Raw genomic sequence first — 24,596 nt, 5'->3', positions numbered from 1 at the left:
ACACTCTAGATAGGAACTAGACATAGACTAAACAGAGTGTTTATACTGTTTATATTGTTTGTTTTTTTTCAATTATGTATTTTTATTTTTATTTATTGCATTGCCTGTTTGCACCGTGGGTCAGAGAGGACTGAAATTTCATCTGTGCTGTATGTCGAGCATGTATAGCATATTTGACAAAGTTGACTTGATATTCTAACAATTTGAGATTTCTGATTTTCATGAGCTATAAGCCATAATCGGCGGCACGGTGGTGTAGTGGTTAGCGCTGTCGCCTCACAGCAAGAAGGTCCGGGTTTGAGCCCCGTGGCCGGCGAGGGCCTTTCTGTGTGGAGTTTGCATGTTCTCCCCGTGTCCGCGTGGGTTTCCTCCGGGTGCTCCGGTTTCCCCTACAGTCCAAAGACATGCAGGTTAGGTTAACTGGTGACTCTAAATTGAGCGTAGGTGTGAATGTGAGTGTGAATGGTTGTCTGTGTCTATGTGTCAGCCCTGTGATGACCTGGCGACTTGTCCAGGGTGTACCCCGCCTTTCGCCCGTAGTCAGCTGGGATAGGCTCCAGCTTGCCTGCGACCCTGTAGAACGGGATAAAGCGGCTAGAGATAATGAGATGAAAGGCTTGAAATATTTCACTTTGTGTAATGAATATAGAATATATGAAAGTTTACCTTTTGAGTTAAATTACCAAAAAAAAAAGAACTTTCATGATATTCTGATTTTTTTAATTTATTTTTTTAAATGCATCTGTACAAGAAAAAGTAAAATCTTGGGGTTTCCAAGTCTCCAAAACCACCTTCAGATGCCACTTCCATGCCAACAGATTATTTGGAAGGTATGCCGGGGGGGGGGGGGGGGGGGAGAGCCTTTTCTGTCAGTTAACCACAAACTTAAGCACCTGAAGTCAGTGAAATGCTGCAACTTTGACTGGAACAGTGTTCTGTGGTCTGATGAAACAAAAATAGAGCTTTTTGGCAGGAAACACTCAAGGTGGGTTTGGCATAAAAAGAAAGATGGCTATAATGAAATGAACCCAATCCTAATTGTAAAACATAGTGGAAATTCTGTGATATTTTGTAGCTGTTTTTTCTCCAAAGACCCTGGAATGGAAACCTTGTTAGGGTACATATTTTCATAGACTCCATGAAATACCAGGACATTTTAAATCAAAATCTGGCTGCCTCTGCCAGGAAACTAAAACCGAGTCTTCATCGGATCTTCCAGCAGGAAAATGATCTGAAGCATATGTCTAAATCAACACTAAAATGGTTAGCTGAGCACAGAATCAAGCTTCTGCCATGGCCATCTCTGTCCCCTGACCTGAACCCCATTGAAAACCTGTGGGGTGAGCTCAAGAGAGGGCCTCAGACCCTGGATGATTTGGAGAGATTATGTAAAGAGGAATAATCTCCGATGTCCTGTTCTGTATCTCCAACCTTATAAAATGTTATAGGAGAAGACTCAGTGCTGTTTTACTGTCAAAGGGAGGTTGTATAGAGTATTAAATGCAGGGGTGCCAATAATAATGGCACATTTTTGTTGAAAAATAATTATTCCTTAATGAGGGATTTGTTTTTCTCTGAATAAGTTTATTCCAATTAAAGGTTGGACCTTTTTTTTCTCCTCAGTGAGAGATGAAGCTACTTCAGCAAAACGTGGGACACCCCCCCCCCCCCTTTCCCTCAACTAATCTTTACAAGGGTGCCAATAATTGTGGAGGGCACTGTAGCTTATGTTACACAAATCTGATCTATAGATACTAAGTTCTGTCAGCTGCTGGCCCAAGCTGAGAAAAGGTGGTACAACTAAAATCAGTTGAAATAAAGTATATATTTAAAAAACAAAACAGTATAACACAGTAGAAGTAAATAAAACTACAGATGATCAGAATCATAATACAGAATTCTGCTCTCCAAGTATAAAATAAAAAAAATATATATTATCTGCTGTTATTCAAGCAGTCATATTACAAGTCAATATGGGGATCTGTTACTTTTTTTCCTTTTTTCCCTCTTCCTTTCTTCTTCTTTCCTCTGTTTAGTCATACACAGTTATTCTTTTCTAGGATTTCAGATTGTGGAATATATTTTCAACAATTTTCTTAAATGTATATCCTCATGAAAAAGCCTGATCTTAACCTTTTATCACAGCCTAAGAGCTGAACACCAAAGAGGTAAAGCACGACTTTGAGGCTTGCATTCTGCCTTGGTAAAACGAATCATTTCTTCAATCAGTTCATCATTTGTCCAACTGCTGTACAGCATCTCTGACCTTCCTGGCAGTTTCTTTACAGGGGTATGACTTAGACCTGCAGCCTGAGATTGTTACTTTTCGCCTGGAGGACAGTTGATGGAGTTTCTCCAGATCTCTGGGAAGAATAAGGGTCTTGCAGCCTCTAAGCTCCACTGGCATTATCCTTCCTTGTCCACCATGGTCCAGGTGCACCACCAAGAACTTCTGGTGCTGCTGGGAATCATGGGCACAGCTGGCAACCAAGTTTAACGCCAATGAGAAAAGTTCGCAGGCAGATGCTGGGACTGTGTAATCACTTGTGACCGATGCAATGTTGGGTTTTAAGCAGGCTGTGGAAAAGTGTGGATTTCACATTAGTTTCAGTTAGGGTAGACAATATAGAACCTTTTAAGGCTATGGTTAGGGTTCTTTTGGTTGTCTCTCTGGGGGGGAAAAAATGGAGGTTTAACATAGACATATGTGGAATTTAAAAGTAGTTGAATTCTTCATAAAGAAACTTAAATGATTGGATTTATATGATCAAAATCTGTTACTCGGTTAACTTGAACAAAGCACCTTGAAATTTAAAGTATTCATTTCAGTGTTCAGAGATTCATATTTTACAATTAATTTTTTAAAAAATCACAAAATCAGGTAGCCTAGTAAACTAGACCCACCCGCCTAGCGGCCAAAAATATTTTTGCCTACAAGTGGGTCTAGCCTCGCACCATATCAACAAAACACCCCGGGCATCAAATCGTGCCCGCCAATCACAACGCAAGGTTTTTGTTTGGATTCTTTGGGTGGGCTTTTGCAGGAGTGATGACAAGGCTGCGCAATGCTGGAGAAAGCACAACAGGAAAGATGGCTATGGCTAGCGAACAGCGCACGTTTGACTCCGCTTTGGAATCAGTTTTAGAAGAATTAGACTTGGAGTTTTCGTTGAAACATGAGCAGGAAGAGGCTCTCCGCTCATTCCTTTTCAAGAAGGACGTTTTCGCTGTTTTGCCGACTGGCTATGGCAAAAGTCTGATCTACCAGCTGGCTCCGCTGGTAGCCAAAAGGATGGGGCTAGTTTGTGCAGTACGAAGAATTAATAAACAGCTTTGAAACATTACTTTTTGATTGTTTCTTATTTTCCCGTTATTTTAAATTTAAGGGAAATTATTTCACCAAACACCACTAAATAAAAATAAAAACTCTCAAAAACAGTTTAAGCAAACCCTTGAAAATACACTTGAAAAAAAATGAGTGTATGTTAAGTATGTGGTACAGACTCCAAACTTCTTAATATCTAGAACCTGTTTATTAATTAATACGCATTTTGAAAAATTATTTATTTCAAGGCCTCCCCCACTGCTTTCTGTCGCTCTGACTACGTCACAGTCACTGTTGCGCTGACTGGTCAGAGCGTTGGCCTATACGCACAGAGACAGTTTAAAAGACAGCGGGTTGTTCCTCCCCCACCCTTCGGAAATGTCTACGAGCGAGGCCAGACTAAATATTCACATTTAGTCTGGCTTGCCAGGCTAAAAATCAGGTTCAATAATTCAGTTTTCAAATATTCAAAAAAACAATATTCAGGTTACTTCTTACAGTGCTCTGGATTTGGCTGGTCAAATCTGCTTGCAAAATTCACTTTGATCAGCAAAGGACACGCAATTTGGCCTGGAATGAGAGACTGACGAGATACGGGTTCAGTGCATTCAAGACTTAATTTCCTTTCTTTGCTCCAGGTAGCCCAGACACTTAATTTTTTTTTTCTTTGTAGTTGTCTTGTATTTTTAAGTGAAGTTGACTAAAATTTAAAATCTTTGTCTCTTTTATTTTTTCATATGGGAGACCTTAAATGTTCTGTATACAGTACCAGTCAAAAGTTTGGACACCCCTACTCATTCATAGGTTTTTCTGTATTTTGACTATTTTCTACAATGTAGAACAATACTGAAGACATCAAGATTATGAAATAACATATGGAATGTGTTAAACAAAAAAAAAGGGTTTAAAAAATGTTTGATATTTTAGATTCTTCAAAGTAGCCACCGTTTACCTTGATGACACTTTGCACACTATTGGCATTATCTTAACCAGCTTCGTGAGGGAGTCACCTAGAATGCTTTTCAATTAACAGGCATGCCCCGTCAAAAGTTAATTAGTGGGATTTCTTGCCTTCTTAATGTGTTTGAGATTAAATAGTAAATAATAAAAATACAGTAAATAGCTCTATTTCACAACTGTAGTAATCCATATTGTGTCAAGAACCGCTCAACTAAGTAAAAAGAAACAACATGCATCATTACTTTGAGACAGGAAGTGTCTTAATTAATAAAAAAATAAAGAAAAAACATTGACTGAGAAGGTATGTCCAAATTTTTGACCGGTACAGCAGTATTTCCCTGTCAGAACTGGTTCCAAGTACAATCCTTTTTTGGAAACTAAGAACCAATATTTAATGAACCCTTTTCTAAAGGGACAAAGGGTCATATATGCAGTTCATTTCAGTTTCTTCACACAGCTTAAAGCCTGCCATCTATATTTATTGTCACTGAATTTTAGTTGCTTCCCCCCCCCCCCCCCCCCCCCCCCCCCCCCCAAGCTTGGTTTCTAGTGGGGGGTTTTGTTCGTTTTTTGTTTTGTTTTTTTAAACCGCTGAAAATTTAAACATAATGGATTAGTTTCTGCAATAACAAGCCCTGTAGAGGTGTGAAAGCTTTAACAAACACTACAAATAGGAGTTTGAAAAATGTTTGTAAAGAAAAGTACCTATTCTCATATTACCTGTGTTGGTGCTGAACTCAGTGTGTTGAGGTGGCAAGATGATGAGAACCTTCTCAGCACAACTCACTTGTGAGTGAAGCCAGCGGAGTGGGCCCTGTTCCGCCAAACTGCCTCTCTGCCACACGTCAATGATTACATTCAGCTCTCTGTAACTTTGCAAAAAGTCTGCTATGGCCATCACAACATTCTGGAACATGCTGTCCACTGCAGGATACACCACCAGCACTCCCACTGATCCTGCAGTGTCTAGTCCATGCTTGGAATAGCCAGACTTCCTCCACAGTCTCCAGAATAGGCCTAGAAGGAGAACATTTATTCATACTTCTATGCTCGAAAAACTGCATGTCCGATTGTCTGAGACAACTAAAGTATGTGCAAGGACGAGTTAAACTTTAATGGTAATCGTCTGATTGGATGATAAAAAGTAGTGCTGGCAACCTAAGCAACACAGGCAACCGCTCCATGATGCAGGCTTGAACTGTCAGTCCTGCAGTAGCATATTTCAATTATTATTATTATTATTATTATTACGCAAAGTGAATCACGCATCGTGACATCTGAATCCTCGTCAAAACAAAGTTCACCTGTGTCTGTCGAAAATCTTGTTTTCCTGGACTGGTTCCCATATAAATTAATCCTACCAAGCATCAGACATTGACTGTATGCTCACTCTACGGTAAGTTTTATTCATCAATACAATATATAAAAGTACAAAAAATATTTTGAGGAAATCATTCAAATTTCCTTGTTTTTGGTTATAATTCGTCGAAGTACGTGTGTTCAAGTGTACTGGAAAAGCTCGGCTCAGAGGGGTCCATGTAATGACTTAATTATACCAATTGGCTAAGGGCGACAAGGGTCAAGGACATTGTGTGCCAGCAGCGCAGTTGAAGCAGGCAGGTGTCAAACTTGGAACTTTTATATCATGATTGGAGTTAATAATAAACGATATCACTGAATAATGTTCCTTACCTCTAACCTGTGTGTGTGTATATATAATGTATGTATGCGCATATATATATATATATATATATATATATATATATATACACACACACTTTATATATGTGTGTGTGTGTGTGTGTGTGTGTGTATATATATATATATATATATATATATATATATATATATACACACACACAGTGGTGCTTGAAAGTTTGTGAACCCTTTAGAATGTTCTATATTTCGGCATAAATATGACCTAAAACATCATCAGATTTTCACACAAGTCCTAAAAGTAGATAAAGAGAACCCAGTTAAACAAATGAGACAAAAATATTATACTTGGTCATTTATTTATTGAGGAAAATGATCCAATATTACATATCTGTGAGTGGCAAAAGTATGTGAACCTCTAGGATTAGCAGTTAATTTGAAGGTGAAATTAGAGTCAAGTGTTTTCAATCAATGGGATGACAATCAGGTGTGAGTGGGCACCCGGTTTTATTTAAAGAACAGGGATCTAGCAAAGTCTGATCTTCACAACACATGTTTGTGGAAGTGTATCATGGCACGAACAAAGGAGATTTCTGAGGACCTCAGAAAAAGCGTTGTTGATGCTCATCAGGCTGGAAAAGGTTACAAAACCATCTCTAAAGAGTTTGGACTCCACCAATCCACAGTCAAACAGATTGTGTACAAATGGAGGAAATTCAAGACCATTGTTACCCTCCCCAGGAGTGGTCAACCAACAAAGATCACTCCAAGAGCAAGGCGTGTAATAGTCGACGAGGTCACAAAGGACCCCAGGGTAACTTCTAAGCAACTGAAGGCCTCTCTCACATTGGCTAATGTTCATGAGTCCACCATCAGGAGAACACTGAACAACAATGGTGTGCATGGCAGGGTTGCAAGGAGAAAGCCACTGCTCTCCAAAAAGAACATTGCTGTTCATCTGCAGTTTGCTAAAGATCACGTGGACAAGCCAGAAGGCTATTGGAAAAATGTTTGTGGACGGATGAGACCAAAATAGAACTTTTTGGTTTAAATGAGAAGCATTATGTTTGGAGAAAGGAAAACAGTGTATTCCAGCATAAGAGCCTTATCCCATCTGTGAAACATGGTGGTGGTCGTATCATGGTTTGGGCCTGTTTTGCTGCATCTGGGCCAGGACGGCTTGCCATCATTGATGGAACAATGAATTCTGAATTATACCAGCAAATTCTAAAGGAAAATGTCAGGACATCTGTCCATGAACTGAATCTCAAGAGAAGGTGGGTCATGTAGCAAGACAACGACCCGAAACACACAAGTCGTTCTACCAAAGAATGGTTAAAGAAGAATAAAGTTAATGTTTTGGAATGGCCAAGTCAAAGTCCTGACCTTAATCCAATCGAAATGTTGTGGAAGGACCTGAAGCGAGCAGTTCATGTGAGGAAACCCACCAACATCCCAGAGTTGAAGCTGTTCTGTACGGAGGAATGGGCTAAAATTCCTCCAAGCCAGTGTGCAGGACTGATCAACAGTTACCGCAAACGTTTAGTTGCAGTTCTTGCTGCACAAGGGGGTCACACCAGATACTGAAAGCAAAGGTTCACATACTTTTGCCACTCACAGATATGTAATATTGGATCATTTTCCTCAATAAATAAACGACCAAGTATAATATTTTTGTCTCATTTGTTTAACTGGGTTCTCTTTATCTACTTTTAGGACTTGTGTGAAAATCTGATGATGTTTTAGGTCATATTTATGCCGAAATATAGAAAATTCTAAAGGGTTCACAAACTTTCAAGCACCACTGTGTATATATATATATATATATATATATATATATATATATATATATATATATATATAAAATCTCATTATCTCTAGCCACTTTATCCTGTTCTACAGGGTCGCAGGCAAGCTGGAGCCTATCCCAGCTGACTATGGGCGAAAGGTGGGGTACACCCTGCACAAGTCGCCAGGTCATCACAGGACTATAATCACCCTTGTAATAATAATTTCAATAAACGGTTAATGTTCAGTTCCCTCTTCATTTATTCTCTATTCAAAGGCCCAGCTGAGTCACACAGGTTGATCAGTGTGTAACGGACAATAACAATTTTATCCAAAATAGCTTTTCCTGCCTTAGCCGATTTATTTCCATTTCACACACGTGTGCAGCTGTTGTGAAGTTCAGTGTGTGTGTAGAACTCTCTCGAACTGTAGGTTCATTTCTACACTGGTTCCACAGTGACATTTTGCACAGGACTGTGTTCCTTTGATAACAGAAACAAAGGTCCAGCATTATTATTATCTCATCTCATTATCTCTAGCCGCTTTATCCTGTTCTACAGGGTCGCAGGCAAGCTGGAGCCTATCCCAGCTGACTACGGGCGAAAGGCGGGGTACACCCTGGACAAGTCGCCAGGTCATCACAGGGCTGACACATAGACACAGACAACGATTCACACCTACGGTCAATTTAGAGTCACCAGTTAACCTAACCTGCATGTCTTTGGACTGTGGGGGAAACAGGAGCACCCGGAGGAAACCCACGCGGACACGGGGAGAACATGCAAACTCCACACAGAAAGGCCCTCGCCGGCCACAGGGCTCGAACCCGGACCTTCTTGCTGTGAGGCAACAGCACTAACCACTACACCACCGTGCCGCCCTATTATTATTACTATTATTATTATTATTATTATTATTATTATACACATTCAAAACTCTCCACAGCTTAATATACCCTAAATTATTCATTCCTCTGCTTCTAGAACTACTTTCTTTCTGAATGTGTCTTCATATATTGGTGTTATGGTTTTGTGGATTTATCATAATTATGCTTCTTCACCTATTAAAAAAAAAAATCAACTGCATTCTGTCCTCTCCAAAATAAAATAAAGCTCTGGGCAAGTGGAATTGTTTTTCAGGTAAGTATGTTTTGGGTGCTGCTTGCCCATTGGGCAAGTAAGACTGGGAGATTTTTTTCAAGGATAGTCTGTTACATTTTTTAGCTCACTGAAATCAGAATCTCTCAAGTCTCTATCTAAAGACCAAAGAAAACAAGGAAAGATACCAGCAGACAAAGATTAGTGGAAGACCAGTATACAATTAATTAACTAAAGTATATCATTTAAAAAAAATACTTACAGATAAACAACAAAATAATGGCTACTGCACACCCAATGCTGATCAGCAAGACAGAAGTTTCATGTTCTTTTGGTTCTGTAACAAACACCACACTTGCTTATGATTGTATCACAGTTTAAAGATGCAGATCAATTCATTGATGCTCTATCTTACCTTCTGTTGTTGTAGCTGGAGATGGGGTGACAGCTATACAAGAAAAATCAGTTTAAGAAACAGGATATTCAGCCTCTCTTCAATCTCTTTTAGATTTATAAAGATGAATATCTACACTGTAAAACAAAATCCACTATTTCTTCACTAATTTACTGTTTATTAGTGTTTCAGTTCTGTTTATTTTCCTAATTAACAGCTGAAAATTTGAAGAATTTGGTGGTGGCTTGGTTATGGTGAGCTAAGAGTCTATCCTAGGAACTGGCTTCAAGGCAAGAATACACCCTAGATGGGACATCAGTCCATTACAGGGCACTACATACACTACCGTGTAATTTAGTACCATCAGTTCACCTACAGGCATGGTTTTGGGAGACAAGAAGAAAATTGCATGAATTTGGGCAGAATATACAAAACTTCACAAACAGCACATGTTCAAAACCCTGACCCGAGGGCTACATCCACATTAATACATTTTAGTTTTAAAATGCTTCACTTCTGCTATGTTTACACCTGGCATCCATACAACTCCGGAGTTTTTGAGCCCCTAAAACAGACTTTTGGAAACGCTGCTGGCCCCAATCTAGTTTGAAAACTCCAGGGTAGTGTTTTAGTCTGGATGGGCAGAAACAAAGACTTTTTAAAATGATGATGCAGACACCCACATTCACTTCCTGATTGGGTTTTATCAGTCACGACATTTCTTTCCCTGATTAGTCACGCTCTTATCACGTAACCCTTTTCTGGAAGAAAACAAATCAGCATGTGTTACACTGGCATGCACATGCCTAATGTAGGTGAATGGTCATGTGGTTTGCATTTTCAGGCATGTTAGTATGGATAGAGATTATATCTGATATGGAGCTATAACACTTGTCTGAATGGAGATCATTTTTGTTTAAAAAAACACTTTTAAAACTAGAATTTATTACTGTGGATGTAGCTGAAGGGTCTTTTTACACCTACTGTAATTCACCTGCGAATGTGGCACAACTTTCATTTATGCCCTGCAAATAAAACTTTGATGAGCTTGACCAGAATCATCTCGATTCAGATTTGGTTTTTTACATTGTATTGGTCATCTCAACAGAAGAAGAACAGACTACAGTCTCCAAATAAAATTGGAATACTCACATTGACAGTCTATCTTGCGGTAAACTGAGTTGCAAGCATTTCCACAGTGGTCATAAAATGGTGTTATCTGTATTGAATTCAGATTTATTTTTTGTTATTTATTGCTCTTAGTCAAAGATTGAGGTCTAGAGTGACACATTACTTGAAAGATTAGTCATGTGGGTTCAACTGATGTAATGTCAAAGTTTTAACAAATTAATTTTAGCATGGATAGAAACCTGAACACACCGATATTGAAAGATTTTCACATGGCCCTGAATACTTCAGCTTTGCTGTAAGCGTCTCAATTTCACCTCTCTGTCAGACAAACAGAAAACAAACAGCATTTATTATAAAAAGCACCTCAAACCAAAAGGTTTGCAAATAATCCAACAACTAATTAGAAAGTACATACAGGAACCATAACGTACCGCTTTCACCTCGGCAAAACGTAGTATATGTGTTCTTCTTCGCAGTCTGATCTCGTATTTCTCTGATCTCAAGTAAGAATCGAAGGTCACTTGTATTTCATCCTTCATCCGCTCTATATTAATGTCCCAGTGCACTGACAAGATGAGTAATAAGATGGTTGAACAGTGCACATTCTGTCTTTACCTTGCTAATTAATACAACACCTACCACAGTAATTATCCATCCATCCATTATCCGTAACCGCTTGGCCTGTATCACAGTAATTGTGCAATAATTTTGAAATTAGTGGAAGAACAAACAAAGGTTGGGCTCAAACTGTCTTTGTGTTACCTTCCATGTATTTGTTAAATTCTAGAACTAGCATTGATCCAAATTGATGTCTTTTACTTGGAAAAACAAAAAGATCTGTCAGAATAGTAGTTAGCACTGCTGCCTTACAACTCGAAGGTCCCTAGTTTGATCCTGAGCTCAGCTTATTATTTGAGTTTCATGTGGGTTTGATAGATTGGTTACCAAAAGTGTGAATGTGTGTGTAAATGTTGGCATGCATGATGCCCTGTAATAGACTGGCGTCCTATTCAAGGTGTGCCTTGTTCCCATTGTTCCCAGGAAAGGCTCTGGATCCACCTTGAAATGAAATGGTTGGACCAGGATGAAATGGTTACTGAAGATCAATGAATGAATGATTATTTTGTTGAGTATCTTTGAATTAACATTGCTAGACAGATGTTTTAACAGTAACAGAAGAGAAGAAACCTTTATTTGTCACATGCACACTTCAAGCACAGTGAGATTCATCCTCTGCATTTAACTCATCTGAAGCAGTGAACACACGCACACACACCCAGAGCAGTGGACAGCTGCACTACAGCACCCAGGGAGGAGTCAGGGGTTAAGAACCTTGCTCAAGGGCACTTCAGCCCAAGACCGCCCCACGTTAACCTAACTGCATGTCTTTGGACTGTGGGGGAAACCGGAGCACCCGGAGGAAACCCACACTGACATGGGGAGAACATGCAAACTCCACACAGAAAGGCCCCCGCCAGCCGTTGGGCTCTAACCCAGAACCTTCTTGCTGTGAGGCGACAGTGCTAACCACTACACCACCGTGCCGCAGACAGCACACTCATGACATCACCATGCGCTCGCTATTATTATTAGGATAAAGTTATTTATGAACTCTAGCAACATGCATTGAATATTATGTACACTTTATACTTCTTAAATTTAACATCAAATAGTTTTACCACTTGCACCAGTTATGGAGCTCAATTAAACTTTGTATTCTATTCTAGACTTTTCATTCTGTAGATTTTATTACTAAAGTGTATAGCAACCTTTATTTTTTATTAATAATAATGTGCTAGTACATCGATTTTCAGGCCTCAGTTACCATGATGTAATTGCCTCATACCTTTGATTGTGGGAGGAGGGTTTAAACATGTTGAATGATCCTTCATCCATTCATTATCACATCCTGTGGGGGCCCAAGAATCATTACAGCATATTTGAAAAAAGAATAAATTATCTGAAAGACATGATAGAAAAACTGCATGATTTTTTAAGTATGTTTATTTAAAAAAAACTAACCAGGTACTTGTATCTGTGCCATTTTTCTATATTCATGTTGTACTTTAAGCGGTGCTGGGGGAAGATTATAGGCAATGACATCGTAAGAGCCGCTGGGTTCAATCATGAAATCTGTGGTTATGAAATGGAATCCAAGCTACATAATACAAAGGAACAGTATAAATTAATAAATGGGTAAGAGAACTTGTGTAACACCAAAAGCAGTTAAATAATCCTTTTGGCAGATGCTATTATCCAAAAGTAATCAACAAAGCTGAGCCAAAAACTCCACTGACTCAGTCACTAGCACATAAAATGTTAATGGCTGAGTACCCACTGCTTATTTATTTATGAATAAACTTTTAATCACTTTTTATTATTAATCATGTCTTGACTATGTTACAGTGTCTTGCAAAAGTATTGATCCCCTTTGGTGCTTGTCCTGTTTTGTTGCATTACAAGCGGGAATTAAAATGGATTTCTTTTTTTTTTGGGGGGGGGGGGGGGTTTAGCACCATTTGATTGACACAACATGCCTACCACTTTAAAGGTGCAAAGTGGGGTTTTTTTGTGACACACAAACAATAATTAAGATGAAAAAAAAAAAACAGAAATCTGAAGTGTGCGTAGGTATTCACCCCCTTTCGTATGAAATCCCTAAATAAGAGCTGGTCCAACCAATTCACTTCATAAGTCACATAATTAGTTGATTAAGCTCCACCTGTGTGCAATCAAAGTGTCACATGATCTGTCACATGATGTCTGTATAAATCAACCTGTTCTGGAAGGACCTTGACTCTGCAACACTACTAAGCAAGCAACATGAAAACCAAGGAGCACTCCAAACAGGTCAGAGACAAAAGTTGTGAAGAAGTATAGATCAGGGTTGGGTTATAAAATATATATATCCCAAACTTTGAATATCCCAGGGAGCACCATTAAATCCATTATAGCAAAATGGAAAGAATATGGTACCACTACAAACCTGACAAGGCCGCCCACCAAAACTCACAGACCTGGCAAGGAGGGCATTAATCAGAGATGCAACAAAGACACCAAAGATAACATTAAAGGAGCTGCAAAGATCCACAGCGGAGATGGGAGTACCTGTCCATAGGACCACTTTAAGCTGTACACTCCACAGAGTGGGCCTTTATGGAAGAGTGGCCAGAAAAAAGCCATTGCTGAAAGAAAAAAATAAGAAAACACGTTTGGCGTTTGCCCAACAGCATGTGGCAGACTCCCCAAACACATGGAAGAAGATTCTCTGGTCAGATGAGACTAAAATTGAGCTTTGTGGCTATCATGGGAAACACCATGTGTGGTGCAAACCCAACACCCTGAGAACACCATTCCTACAGTGAAGCTTGGTGGTGAAAGCATCATGCTATGGGGATGTTTTTCATCTGCAGGGACAGGAAAGCTGCTCAGGACTGAAGGAAAGATGGATGGCACTAAATACAGGGCAACTCTGGAGGAAAACCTGTTTGAGTCAGCCAGAGGTTTGAGACTGGGATGAAGGTTCACATTCTAGCACGACAATGACCCTAAACATTCTGCTAAAGCTACACTTGAGTGGTTTAAAGGGAAACATTTAAATGTCTTGGAATGGCCTCATCAAAGCCCAGACATCAATCCAACTGAGAATCTGTGGCATAACTTAGATTGCTATATATGGTACCAATGCAACCCAACTGATTTGAAGGAGTTGAAGCAGTTTTGCCTTGATCAGCTCAGATAGAGGGCCTGTAACATGGAAATGTCCTGCAGTGAGCCACCTCCACAATATTCCATATAAGTCCACAGCTTCTCCCGACAGAGGTAGCTGCCAAAATCGGCCACAATGTTGTGATGAGTACATTCTTTCACCATGAAGATTTCTTGCTGAATGATTGAGAAATCATCTCTTACTTAATCCTCTTCATCCCCTGTGGGACATAAGGCTTCAATGAGCTCTCTCCATCGCATGCGGTCCTTGGCAGCATGTTGAGCTTCTCCCCACGACAGGTTCATCTTTTGAAGCTCCTGTACCACAGTTCTACGCCAGGTGTTTTTAGGTCTTCCAGGTTTTCTTTTTCAAGGTGGTGTCCATCTTAAGGCAACTCTTGGGATTCGGTTTTGCTCCATCCTTAACACATGTCCAAGCCATCTTAAGCGTCTTAATGTAATGTCCTTGGTGATGTTTTGACTGCTGGTTTTCTTGTATAGTTGTTGGTTAGAAATTTTGTTGGGCCAAAAGATCTGGCAGATTCATCTGAGGCATCTGTTGTGGAAGACCTCAAGTCTCCTCATGTCTGTACTGACGACACGCCAACACTCTGAACCATGCAGGAGGACAGACTTTACATTGCTGTTGTACAGGAGCATCTTTGTTTTTAGGCTGTATTGTTTGGACCGCCAGATGGATCGGAGTTGAGAGAAGGCACCCAGTGCCTTTCCCAGCCTTGCTCTAATGTCTTTATGGACAGCGCTGTCCTTGCTGATAAGACTGCCAAGATAGGTGAAGTCCTCCACAAACTCAAGTGGTGCTCCATTCACCTGGATGGGTGCTGTGGGGGTAGAGTTTATGCACATCACTTGGGTTTTGGAGGTGTTGATGTTAAGTCCAACCTGTCTGGCATATTTGTTGAGCCTGTCAGTTTTCGATTGCATGTTAGAGTGGTTTGTTGAAAGGAGAGCAAGGTCATCTGCAAAGTCAAGGTCTTCCAACTGAGAGGACAGGGTCCATTGGATGCCTCTGGGTTTGTCTGCTGTTGTGTTGGTTGTGATCCAGTCTATTGCAAGTAGGAAGAGGATGGGAGAGATGATGCACCCCTGTCTCACTCCAGACTGTACAGGGAACCACTCAGTGAGAGTGTTGCCCATAAGGGCACTGCACTCAAATTTTCCATAAAAGATTTTTTATGATTGTAATTATCTTAGGTGGAATTCCGTAGTACTGGAGTATCTTCCTAAGAGTGTTCCAATGGACACTGTCAAAGGCTTTCTTAAAATCAACAAAGTTGATGTACAGGGGTGTGTTCCATTCTAAGCAATGCTTTAGGATGTTTTGCAGTGAAAAGATCTGGTCCATACAACCTCTTCCTTTTCTGAAGCCTGGTTGTTCTTGTCTGATCCTGGAGTCCATGACTGGCTCCATTCTGTTGAGAAGGACTCTGCAGAACACTTTGCTTGGGATGGACAGAAAGCTGATTCCTTGCCAGTTGTCACAGTTTTTGGTGTCACCTTTCTTTGGGATTTTGACTATGAGGCCTTTAGACCAGTCTTCGGGGATGGTGTCACTGTTCCAGATATTTTGGAAGAGGTCAGTAAGGACCTTAGTTGATGTTAAAATGTCGGCCTTCAGCATATCCGCATGGATTGCATCCAGGCCACATGCCTTGCCACTCTTTAGGGATAGGATGGCAGTTTTAACCTCAAAGGTCAGGGGGGCTGATGTTGATATCCAGGATGTAGTCTGTTGTTCTGATGTTAGCAGGTTGTTCTGGTTCAGGGTGGTTAAGCACTTCCTGGAAATGTTGGACCCATCTGGCTGCTTGCTCCCGCTCTGATGCACAAAAGTTGCCATTCTTATCCCTAATGTGGGTGCTTTGGCTTGTGTGGTTTCCACAGAGTCATTTGGTGATCTTATATACAGTCCCCAGGTTCCCAAAGGCTGCGGCCTTCTCTGCTTCCTTTGCCAGGCTTTCTGCAAAGGTTCTCTTGTCTTTCCTTGCACTCCTCTTCACTTCTTTGTCCTTATTTTTATAGGCCAGCTTGGCTTTTTCAATAAGCCATTTGGATTTGAGGTTCAGTAACCTTGCTTTTAGTTGTTTCCTCTCCTCAATTCTCTGCCAGGTGTTAGCTGATATCCATTCCTTGGCCCCTCTCTGTTTAAAGCCCAGCACCTTCTGTGCTGTTTCAATGTATATGCTCTTGATGGTGTTCCATTTGTGATTTACTGTGGGCATGTCTTCTGTTGCAGAGGTAGCATCTAATGTGCTAAAGCAGTTTCTCAGTTCCAACATAAATTCCTTGTTGGTCTTTGGATACTGGAGCTTTGCAATATCCAGCATCTTCTGACGCTGGTCTTGTGGCACCAACCTCTTCAATTTGAGCTTGATGGTGGCAACGAGCAGGTAGTGATCGCTGTAGACATCTGCGCCCCGGTATGCTCTCATATGTTGTAGTGACCTGCACCACTTTCCATTAATTATGATGTGGTCAATCTGGTTGGTGGTTCTACCATCAGGTGACTTCCATGTGAGCTTGTGGATGTTCTTGTGTGGAAAAATAGTTCCACCAATGACCAGGTTGTTGTTCAGGCAGAAATCAACAAGGTGTTCACCATTGTTGTTTCTTGTGCCATGCTCGTGTGTGCCCATTGCCCTCTCATAGTTGGAGTTGTCAGTTCCCACTTTGGCATTCATGTCACCAGTTATCAGGAGCATGTCGTGTTGGGGTACCTTAGAGACTGCCATTTGGAGCTGTTCATACCAATCCTCTTTGTCCTCCTCCTCAGCCTCATTTGTCAGTGCGTAGCACTGCAAGATGGTGAGTTTGCAGAACTTGGAGTTGAAACACACTCTGATCAGCCTTTCACTTACTGGTTCCCACTCCAGCAAGGATTTGGCTTTCTCTTTGGAGATTATGATAGCTGTTCCATGTGTATGGGTGCTCTCATGGCCTGAGTGGAGGATGATGGATCCATCTTGTAGAACTTGGCATCCAGAGCCCTTCCAGTGACTTCTCCTTGTGCTGTAACCTTGCCATGGTGGAGAGGCTTGCACGCTTCAAAGACCCTAAGAGCTATGCTGGGGGAGCCTCTGGCTCCTAGCAGGTCTAACCTTACCAGATTGGTCTTAGGCGAGTAGCCAGATGAAAGACAGCACACTGGTCCTCCAGGTTGGGGGTTGGGCATGGCGCCAACAACGCCACCCTGTAAAAAAAAGCTACCGTTACAGAAACCAAAATGAGCAAATCCATCGACTTCAGGCCCATAGCAGTTCTCCGCCAGTCTTTGAGTGGCAGTATGACCACTCCTGATGAAAGCCCAAAGGAAGTCAGGGGTGCAATGGGGGGACTGCTTGGGCCAAAGATCAAGATCTGCCTTGGAGCATGGAATGTCCGAACCATGTTTGAGACCTCCAAGACAGCACAAGTCCTCAGTGAAATGAAGAGATACCACCTGGACATCCTGGGGATTAGTGAAAGTTTTACCTTGAGGAATGGGCAAAAATCCCAGTGGCTAGATGTGCTAAGCTCATACAGACATACCCCAAGAGACTTGCAGCTGTAATTGCAGCAAAAGGTGGTTCTACAAAGTATTGACTTTGGGGGGTGAATACCTATGCACACTCCAGATTTCTATTTTGTTTGTTTTTTTCATCTTAATTATTGTTTGTGTCACAACAATTAAAAAAAAATAATAATTTGCATCTTTAAAGTCTTAGACATGTTGTATAAATCAAATGGTGCTCACCCCTCAAAAATCCATTTTAATTCCAGCTTGTAATGCAACAAAAAAAGACAAACTCCAATGGGGATGAATACTTTTGCAAGACATTGTATTTCAACCAGTAATCCTGGAAAGAATAAATTGCTGGGAAAAAAAGGAATTTGCATCAAATGATGTGTAATTAGATGCATTAAAAATGTGTATTTGCTTTATGCTGAATAAAATAACCTGTTGAAACACATTGCCCCTTCCTCAAATTCCTCTGCAAAGTCATCTAATACCATCTGTCCTTTTACAATTTTAAAGTTCAAACTATAAAATATGAATTTGGAAAAAGTCCAATATACCATTTAACCAAATACCACTGAAGGCCTTACCTGCTCTAAATCACCAGTGTGGACCTGTTTTGAAGTAAATTGAGGTTGATATTGACATCTGTATTCCAGCTTGTCCACCCTTATCAATGTGCCCTGAATACTGTGAATACTACCTAGAAAAGCAACAATCAAATTTAATGGTTCTTCCTACTTTGTGAAATTTTGGTGACAGTCAGGTTTTCAACAAAGAAAGCAAGCACATGTGCAAAGGTGAACATAAAAACAGAGGCTGAAATATATTATTGATAACATTACATGGCAAAAACCATACCTAATAATATCCTTGACTTGCAAGTGACGTCAAAGCAAAATAGAAACCCGTATGTCAGCCATGTTGGTGGGTATACAAATGCAGGGTCAAGCAACATTCCATACAAAATATAGTCACCTGAAGATTTAATATAATCCAGCTGGAAACAGACGTGCAAGAGAACACCCTGCAATGACAAGGGAGTTAACTCATCCCAGGGCCAGCAAGTTGCACGGGCCTACGTATTACCCCCCTTAATATGCTCTTTAGTGTCGAAGCGCACGTACTAGGGCACTCATTTGCTTTACAAAAATGTTGTTTTGCTTCGGTCAAATTCCATTGAGAATTCCTCCTTTTTTCGAACAAATAAATACTTGAAATATAAAATAATTGATAGTGCGTATGAAAAAGGCTTTGGACGAAAAGGCATCGGACAAAATGACCTGTATTCGTACTCGATGGTTGGTAGAAGCATCTTATCTTCAGAAAAGTCTTACTTTTTTAAAATAATATGGGTCAAACCCACACATATATCTATCTTCTCTTTGTATCAAATCTTTGCTCAACCATTCAAATCGTGGTAATACTGAGAAAATTCAGCATTGTTTACAGATACACTTTCAGTGGCTGCCATCCTAGTTGCTTTGTATATCCACCATCATCGCGGATGCTCATGATGTAGCACATTTTGATCACGTGGTTGCAAGTCATCTATATATGTGACTGGCAAGAAGAAGTTTAATCATAACCTTATAGACAAAATATTTCTGATTTCGCATCACAAACTTTGTTTCCCATTCTTATCTGACTCTCTCTCTCTCTTTTTTTGCTCATATGAACAAACTATATGAGAATCAATACAAAGCAGTCATTCTAGAGCAACTGAAGATGTGTATATGTCATAGCTTTAAATGTTAGGCATTTTTCACAGGCTCTATTTCAAGTTGAAAAAACAGGTCAAATGTACCATTTTCTTAATAAATACCAGAAATCATAGTACTCACTGTCAATGTTTATAGACCATGTTATGTTGAGACCAGGAGATGCTGGTGCTCCAGTCAGAGAAGTAAGTTGAACTTTAAGATCATGTAGTGGAGACGGATTGGATTTAGTTGGTGTATACCAATTTTCAGGATTCAAATCTTCAACAGATTTTAATGAAAAAAATAAATAATTTACACACATACCCAGTCCAAGACCAAAAATTTCTAATGGTAATCATGTATAATGAAATAGGTTAAACACAAAAATAATCTAGTTTATTGTGATTGGGTCACTGGATTCAATTTTGTTGTCATTTAATTTACTGTGTTATTTAGGGTCCGTATGTGCCTCAGTTTAACTTGCAACTTGAGGAATTATGTTCTCCATATTTGGTACATACATGATATGAGCAAAAGTATGTGGACCTGACCATCACACCCATATTTGGGTCTTTCCCAAACTGTTGCCACAAAGTTGGAAGCACACAATTGTCTTGAATGTCTTTGTATGCTGGAGCATTATGATTTCCCTTCACTGAAACTAAGGGAACTAATCCAAATCTAACCTCAACCCCACTGAAGACTTTTGGGATTAATTGGTACACCAAATTTTGCACCATTCCATCTGACATCAGTGCCCAACATCAGTGATGGTCTTATGCCTGAATGGACACAATTCCTCACAACCAAATTACAAAATCTCGTGGAAAGTCTTTCTGAAAAGTGGAGGCTGCTATAACAGCAAAAAGAATGAACTCTATATTCATGCCCATGGTTTTGAAATGAGATTTCCAACAAGCACATACGTATGGGTATGATTTATTTAATTTAAAAAACAAACAAACTATATACCGGGTGGAAGTCTCAATGACATGTGGGGGCACTATGGAGTCCCTGAGACCGAAAAAAAAAAGATTTATTAACTAACCCTAACTGTAACTCTAGCCTACCTGTATGATTTTGGACAGTGGCAGGAAACCCAAACACATTGCTTGTTGGTTTTCATATATCATTTTGAAACTACCCATACCAGAGTGCTGAATGACAGATTATCTATATGTACACAGTGTGAAGCCTTATTACACCTTTGAAGAAATTTACTCTTTTAGAGTTACCATCAAGGAGGATAAAGAAGTTGCTCCTCATCTCTCTGCATTCAGACAATAAATAATATACTTTTAATAATAATTAAATTATTTATTCTAGCTATAAAATTCTAGCTATATGTACAGTCTAAACCAGTCAACACTGCAGCAACTCCTTTTTTTTTTTTACACCATCTGTAAGGCACATAAACTTGCAAACTTGTGCATTTGTGGTCAGCAAAGCATGCACACAAAACTGGGTGTGTGTGTTACTTTGACACATAATATTTGGCAGGTGGTTTTAATCTTATGGCTGATTGTTTCATTTTATTTATTTATATATATATATATATATATATATATGAAACTATCAGCCATAAGATTAAAACCACCTGCCAAATATTATGTGTCAAAGGAACATCCACATGAATGTCTGGACCCAAGGTTTCCAAGCAGCACATTGCCCAGAGCATCACACTGCCTCCGCCAGCTTGCCTTTTTCCCATAGTGTATCCTGGTGCCATCTCTTCCCCAGGTATGTGACGCGCACACACACCCAGCCGTAAAAGAAAATGTTTCATCACCTTCTTCCATTCTTCCAGTGGTCCAGCCCTGATGCTCATGTGCTCATTGTAGGTGCTTTCAGCAGTGGATAGGGGTAAGCATGGACACTCTGACTGGTCTATGGCTACGTAGCCCCATATACGAGAAGCTGCGATGCACTTTGTGTTCTGACACCTTTCTATTATAGCCAGCATTAACCTTTTCAATGATTGTTCTTACAGTAGCACTTCTATGGGATCAGACCAAATGGGCTAGCCTTCACTAACCTTGCACATCAGTGAGCTTTAGGCACCCATGACCCTGTTGCCAGATCACTGGTTGTCCTTCCTTGGACCACTTTGGGGAGGTACTAACCACTGCATACCAGGAACACCCCATAAGATCTGCTGTTTTGGAGATGCTCTGACCAAGTCATCTAGCCATCACAATTTGGCCCTTGTCAAAGCCGCTTAGATCCTTATGCTTTTTATTATTATTATTATTATTATTATTGTTATTTTTATTATTAAATACTAATTGTGTGTGTGTGTGTGTGTGTGTGTGTGTGTGTGTGTGTGTGTGTGAGAACATTGAATAAACTAACTTTCTGCTGAATATACAAAATTAAAAACTTTTGGAGGCTTTGGGTGAATTAGAGTGATGGTATGCAAGTCTTCATGTTGTGTTAAAACTTTCACCCAGTCAGAACTGTATTAGAACATCATGTCCAAACTCCAGGAGGAGCTTACAAATTAAACAAATAGGAGTGATGCCCAGAGCTAACAAACCCAAATATTTGGTGTATTTAACCCTTGTGTGGTGTTTGGCTCTGTGGGACCTGTTTTAATTTTTTTTAACCATATATGTGACTCATATATTGCTTGTAATTGGGGCGAAGTAAACATCTGTTAAGTATTTAATGTAAAATTGTTTGATTGTCTCATTATCTCTAGCCGCTTTATTCTGTTCTACAGGGTCGCAGGCAAGCTGGAGCCTATCCCAGCTGACTACGGGCGAAAGGCGGGGTACACCCTGGACAAATCGCCAGGTTATCACAGGGCCGACACATAGACACAGACAACCATTCACACTCACATTCACACCTACAGTCAATTTTAGAGTCACCAGTTAACCTAACCTGCATGTCTGGGCCTTTCTATGCAGAGTTTGCATGTTCTCCCCGTGTCCGCGTGGGTTTCCTCCGGGTGCTCCGGTTTCCCCCACAGTCCAAAGACATGCAGGTTGTTTGATTGTGTTGAATTTAAAACACCAAAATGTAGCGGGTCCACCAGACCCATGAACACTGGCTGAGTAACAAAAATATGAACGCCACACAAGGGTGAAGAAGAGTTGCTGGAACAAAACTAAACACCACTGTTTTCCTTTCACTTTTCCTTTCAGGTTGAGATTCTGCTTGATGTGGAATCAACTTCCTCAAAAAAACATGGAGAACAAAACAGAAATTGTGTTCTTTAAAGGATGATGAATACCTTTAAACAGTTTACAGAACTGTTCAGCCTGATAGTTTTAATAAAGCTGAACAGTTCTGTAAATAGTATGTGCATCCATTTAAGCTTTAACTTGCAGCAGCTTGAGGAAGCATGTTCTTTGTATTTGGTGCATGCACTATATGGGCAAAAGTTTGTGGACATCACATCACATCACATTAATATGTAGGTCTTGCCCAATCTGTTGCCACAAAGTTGAAAACACAGAATTGTCTAGAATGTCTTTGTATGCCTTCCCTTCTCTGGAATTAAGTGGCCTGTCCCAAACCTGAGCATTTATGGATGATTTTCTAAAAACAGGAGCACATTTCTAAATTTTGTTAATAAGCACCCTGTCACTTGTTCTGTGGTTCAACTCTATCTACTCTTGTGGGGGACAACAACAACAAAACAAACAAACAAACAAACAAACAAACAAAAAACAGAAAAAGTATGCTGGGATGACCAGTAGTTAGACTGATAATAACTAATTTAATTCCAAAGATGTATGTCACTTACCATTTGTTTTGTTACATCTCACAACCTGTGGGGGGAATCAAGTTAACAACATTAAAAAAAAATGTATATATGCAAATTAGTAATTTTAAGTTTCCAATTTGCCTACATTACTTACTATGTTGAGAGCAGTGGTGTCACTAGCTGCCACATGAAGCAGGCAGAGGCAAAATAGACTTCTGATGTTGAATAAAAACTCCATTGAATGAAAACGAGAGTCTACAAAGAGCCACATGAAAAGATTTCTGACACCACCCGAGAGATCTGCAGCGAGCCAGCTAGAGAACTGTTGAGATTTGTCATTTCTCTCTCTCTCCCCGCCTCTTTTGTGCTTGGTCAAGCCCACTAAAGTAGTTCCCTCTAACTCAGACATTGTATATTGTTTAAAATATACTTTTTAAATTCAGATGAAATATTTGTGTCACCTAATCTATTCATTGATTGACTGATTGATTTATTCTGAACAGTAAAGAAGATGTAAAAATAAAAATCAAAAACATCGTCATAAACAAACAGAATAGCGTAGCCACAAGGCAATAAGATAATAATGTTCGGAAAGGATTAGGAAGAAGTAAATAACTTATCAAATCCTAACCCTCTATACCACCGCTAATCAAACGTCACTTTCCACCATAATAAACTATATATACAACCCCGATTCCAAAAAAGTTGGGACAAAGTACAAATTGTAAATAAAAACGGAATGCAATAATTTACAAATCTCAAAAACTGATATTGTATTCACAGTAGAACAGACAACAAATCAAATGTCGAAAGTGAGACATTTTGAAATTTCATGCCAGATATTGGCTCATTTGAAATTTCATGACTGCAACACATCTCAAAAAAGTTGGGACAGGGGCAATAAGAGGCTGGAAAAGTTAAAGGTACAAAAAAGGAACAGCTGGAGGACCAAATTGCAACTCATTAGGTCGATTGGCAATCGGTCATTAACATGACTGGGTATAAAAAGAGCATCTTGGAGTGGCAGTGGCTCTCAGAAGTAAAGATGGGAAGAGGATCACCAATCCCCCTAATTCTGCGCCGACAAATAGTGGAGCAATATCAGAAAGGAGGTCGACAGTGTAAAATTGCAAAGAGTTTGAACATATCGTCATCTACAGTGCATAATATCATCAAAAGATTCAGAGAATCTGGAAGAATCTCTGTGCGTAAGGGTCAAGGCCCGAAAACCATACTGGGTGCCCGTGATCTTCGGGCCCTTAGACGGCACTGCATCACATACAGGCATGCTTCTGTATTGGAAATCACAAAATGGGCTCAGGAATATTTCCAGAGAACATTATCTGTGAACACAATTCACCGTGCCATCCGCCGTTGCCAGCTAAAACTCTATAGTTCAAAGAAGAAGCCGTATCTAAACATGATCCAGAAGCGCAGACGTCTTCTCTGGGCCAAGGCTCATTTAAAATGGACTGTGGCAAAGTGGAAAACTGTTCTGTGGTCAGACGAATCAAAATTTGAAGTTCTTTATGGAAATCAGGGACACCGTGTCATTCGGACTAAAGAGGAGAAGGACGACCCAAGTTGTTATCAGCGCTCAGT

The 24,596-nt window shown here is 40.0% G+C and overlaps 1 protein-coding gene across 3 annotated transcripts; it reads right to left on the bottom strand.

Moving 5' to 3' along the window:
- Positions 1-809: 809 nt before the first annotated feature.
- On the bottom strand, positions 810-23,284 carry LOC132892995 (interleukin-17 receptor B). Of its 3 annotated transcripts, XM_060931653.1 has the most exons (13): positions 23,149-23,284; positions 23,034-23,058; positions 19,421-19,558; positions 18,167-18,279; positions 12,374-12,509; positions 12,198-12,260; positions 10,783-10,916; positions 10,601-10,669; positions 10,373-10,439; positions 9,242-9,274; positions 9,089-9,163; positions 5,006-5,302; positions 814-2,577 (listed from the first exon to the last, which is right to left on the bottom strand). In XM_060931653.1, the coding sequence occupies exons 1-13, from the start codon at positions 23,263-23,265 to the stop codon at positions 2,234-2,236; spliced, it is 1,611 nt and encodes a 536-aa protein (XP_060787636.1). In that variant the 5' UTR covers positions 23,266-23,284; the 3' UTR covers positions 814-2,233. The 3 variants fall into 3 exon arrangements, with proteins under 3 accessions (XP_060787637.1, XP_060787635.1, XP_060787636.1); XM_060931652.1 differs by lacking the exons at positions 23,034-23,058; positions 23,149-23,284 and adding an exon at positions 22,166-22,472 and having other exon boundaries at positions 812-2,577; XM_060931654.1 differs by lacking the exons at positions 10,373-10,439; positions 10,601-10,669; positions 10,783-10,916; positions 23,034-23,058; positions 23,149-23,284 and adding an exon at positions 22,166-22,472 and having other exon boundaries at positions 810-2,577.
- Positions 23,285-24,596: the final 1,312 nt, after the last annotated feature.

The sequence above is a fragment of the Neoarius graeffei genome, chromosome 10 (assembly GCF_027579695.1).
Source record: "Neoarius graeffei isolate fNeoGra1 chromosome 10, fNeoGra1.pri, whole genome shotgun sequence".
NCBI classification, from domain to species: Eukaryota; Metazoa; Chordata; class Actinopteri; order Siluriformes; family Ariidae; genus Neoarius; species Neoarius graeffei.
This window is presented reverse-complemented; position numbering and strand designations above follow the sequence as displayed.

Excerpts from the sequence above, each read along its gene's own strand:
- LOC132892995 (XM_060931652.1), bottom strand. The coding sequence starts at position 22,325 with ATGGGTCTGGTGGACCCGCTACATTTTGGTGTTTTAAATTCAACACAA. Across the intron at positions 12,261-12,373 it reads GGCACAGATACAAGTACCTG|GATGTGATAATGAATGGATG; the intron begins GTTAGTTTTTTT and ends GGGCCCCCACAG. Across the intron at positions 10,440-10,600 it reads GTGAAAATCTTTCAATATCG|ATAACACCATTTTATGACCA; the intron begins GTGTGTTCAGGT and ends AATTCAATACAG.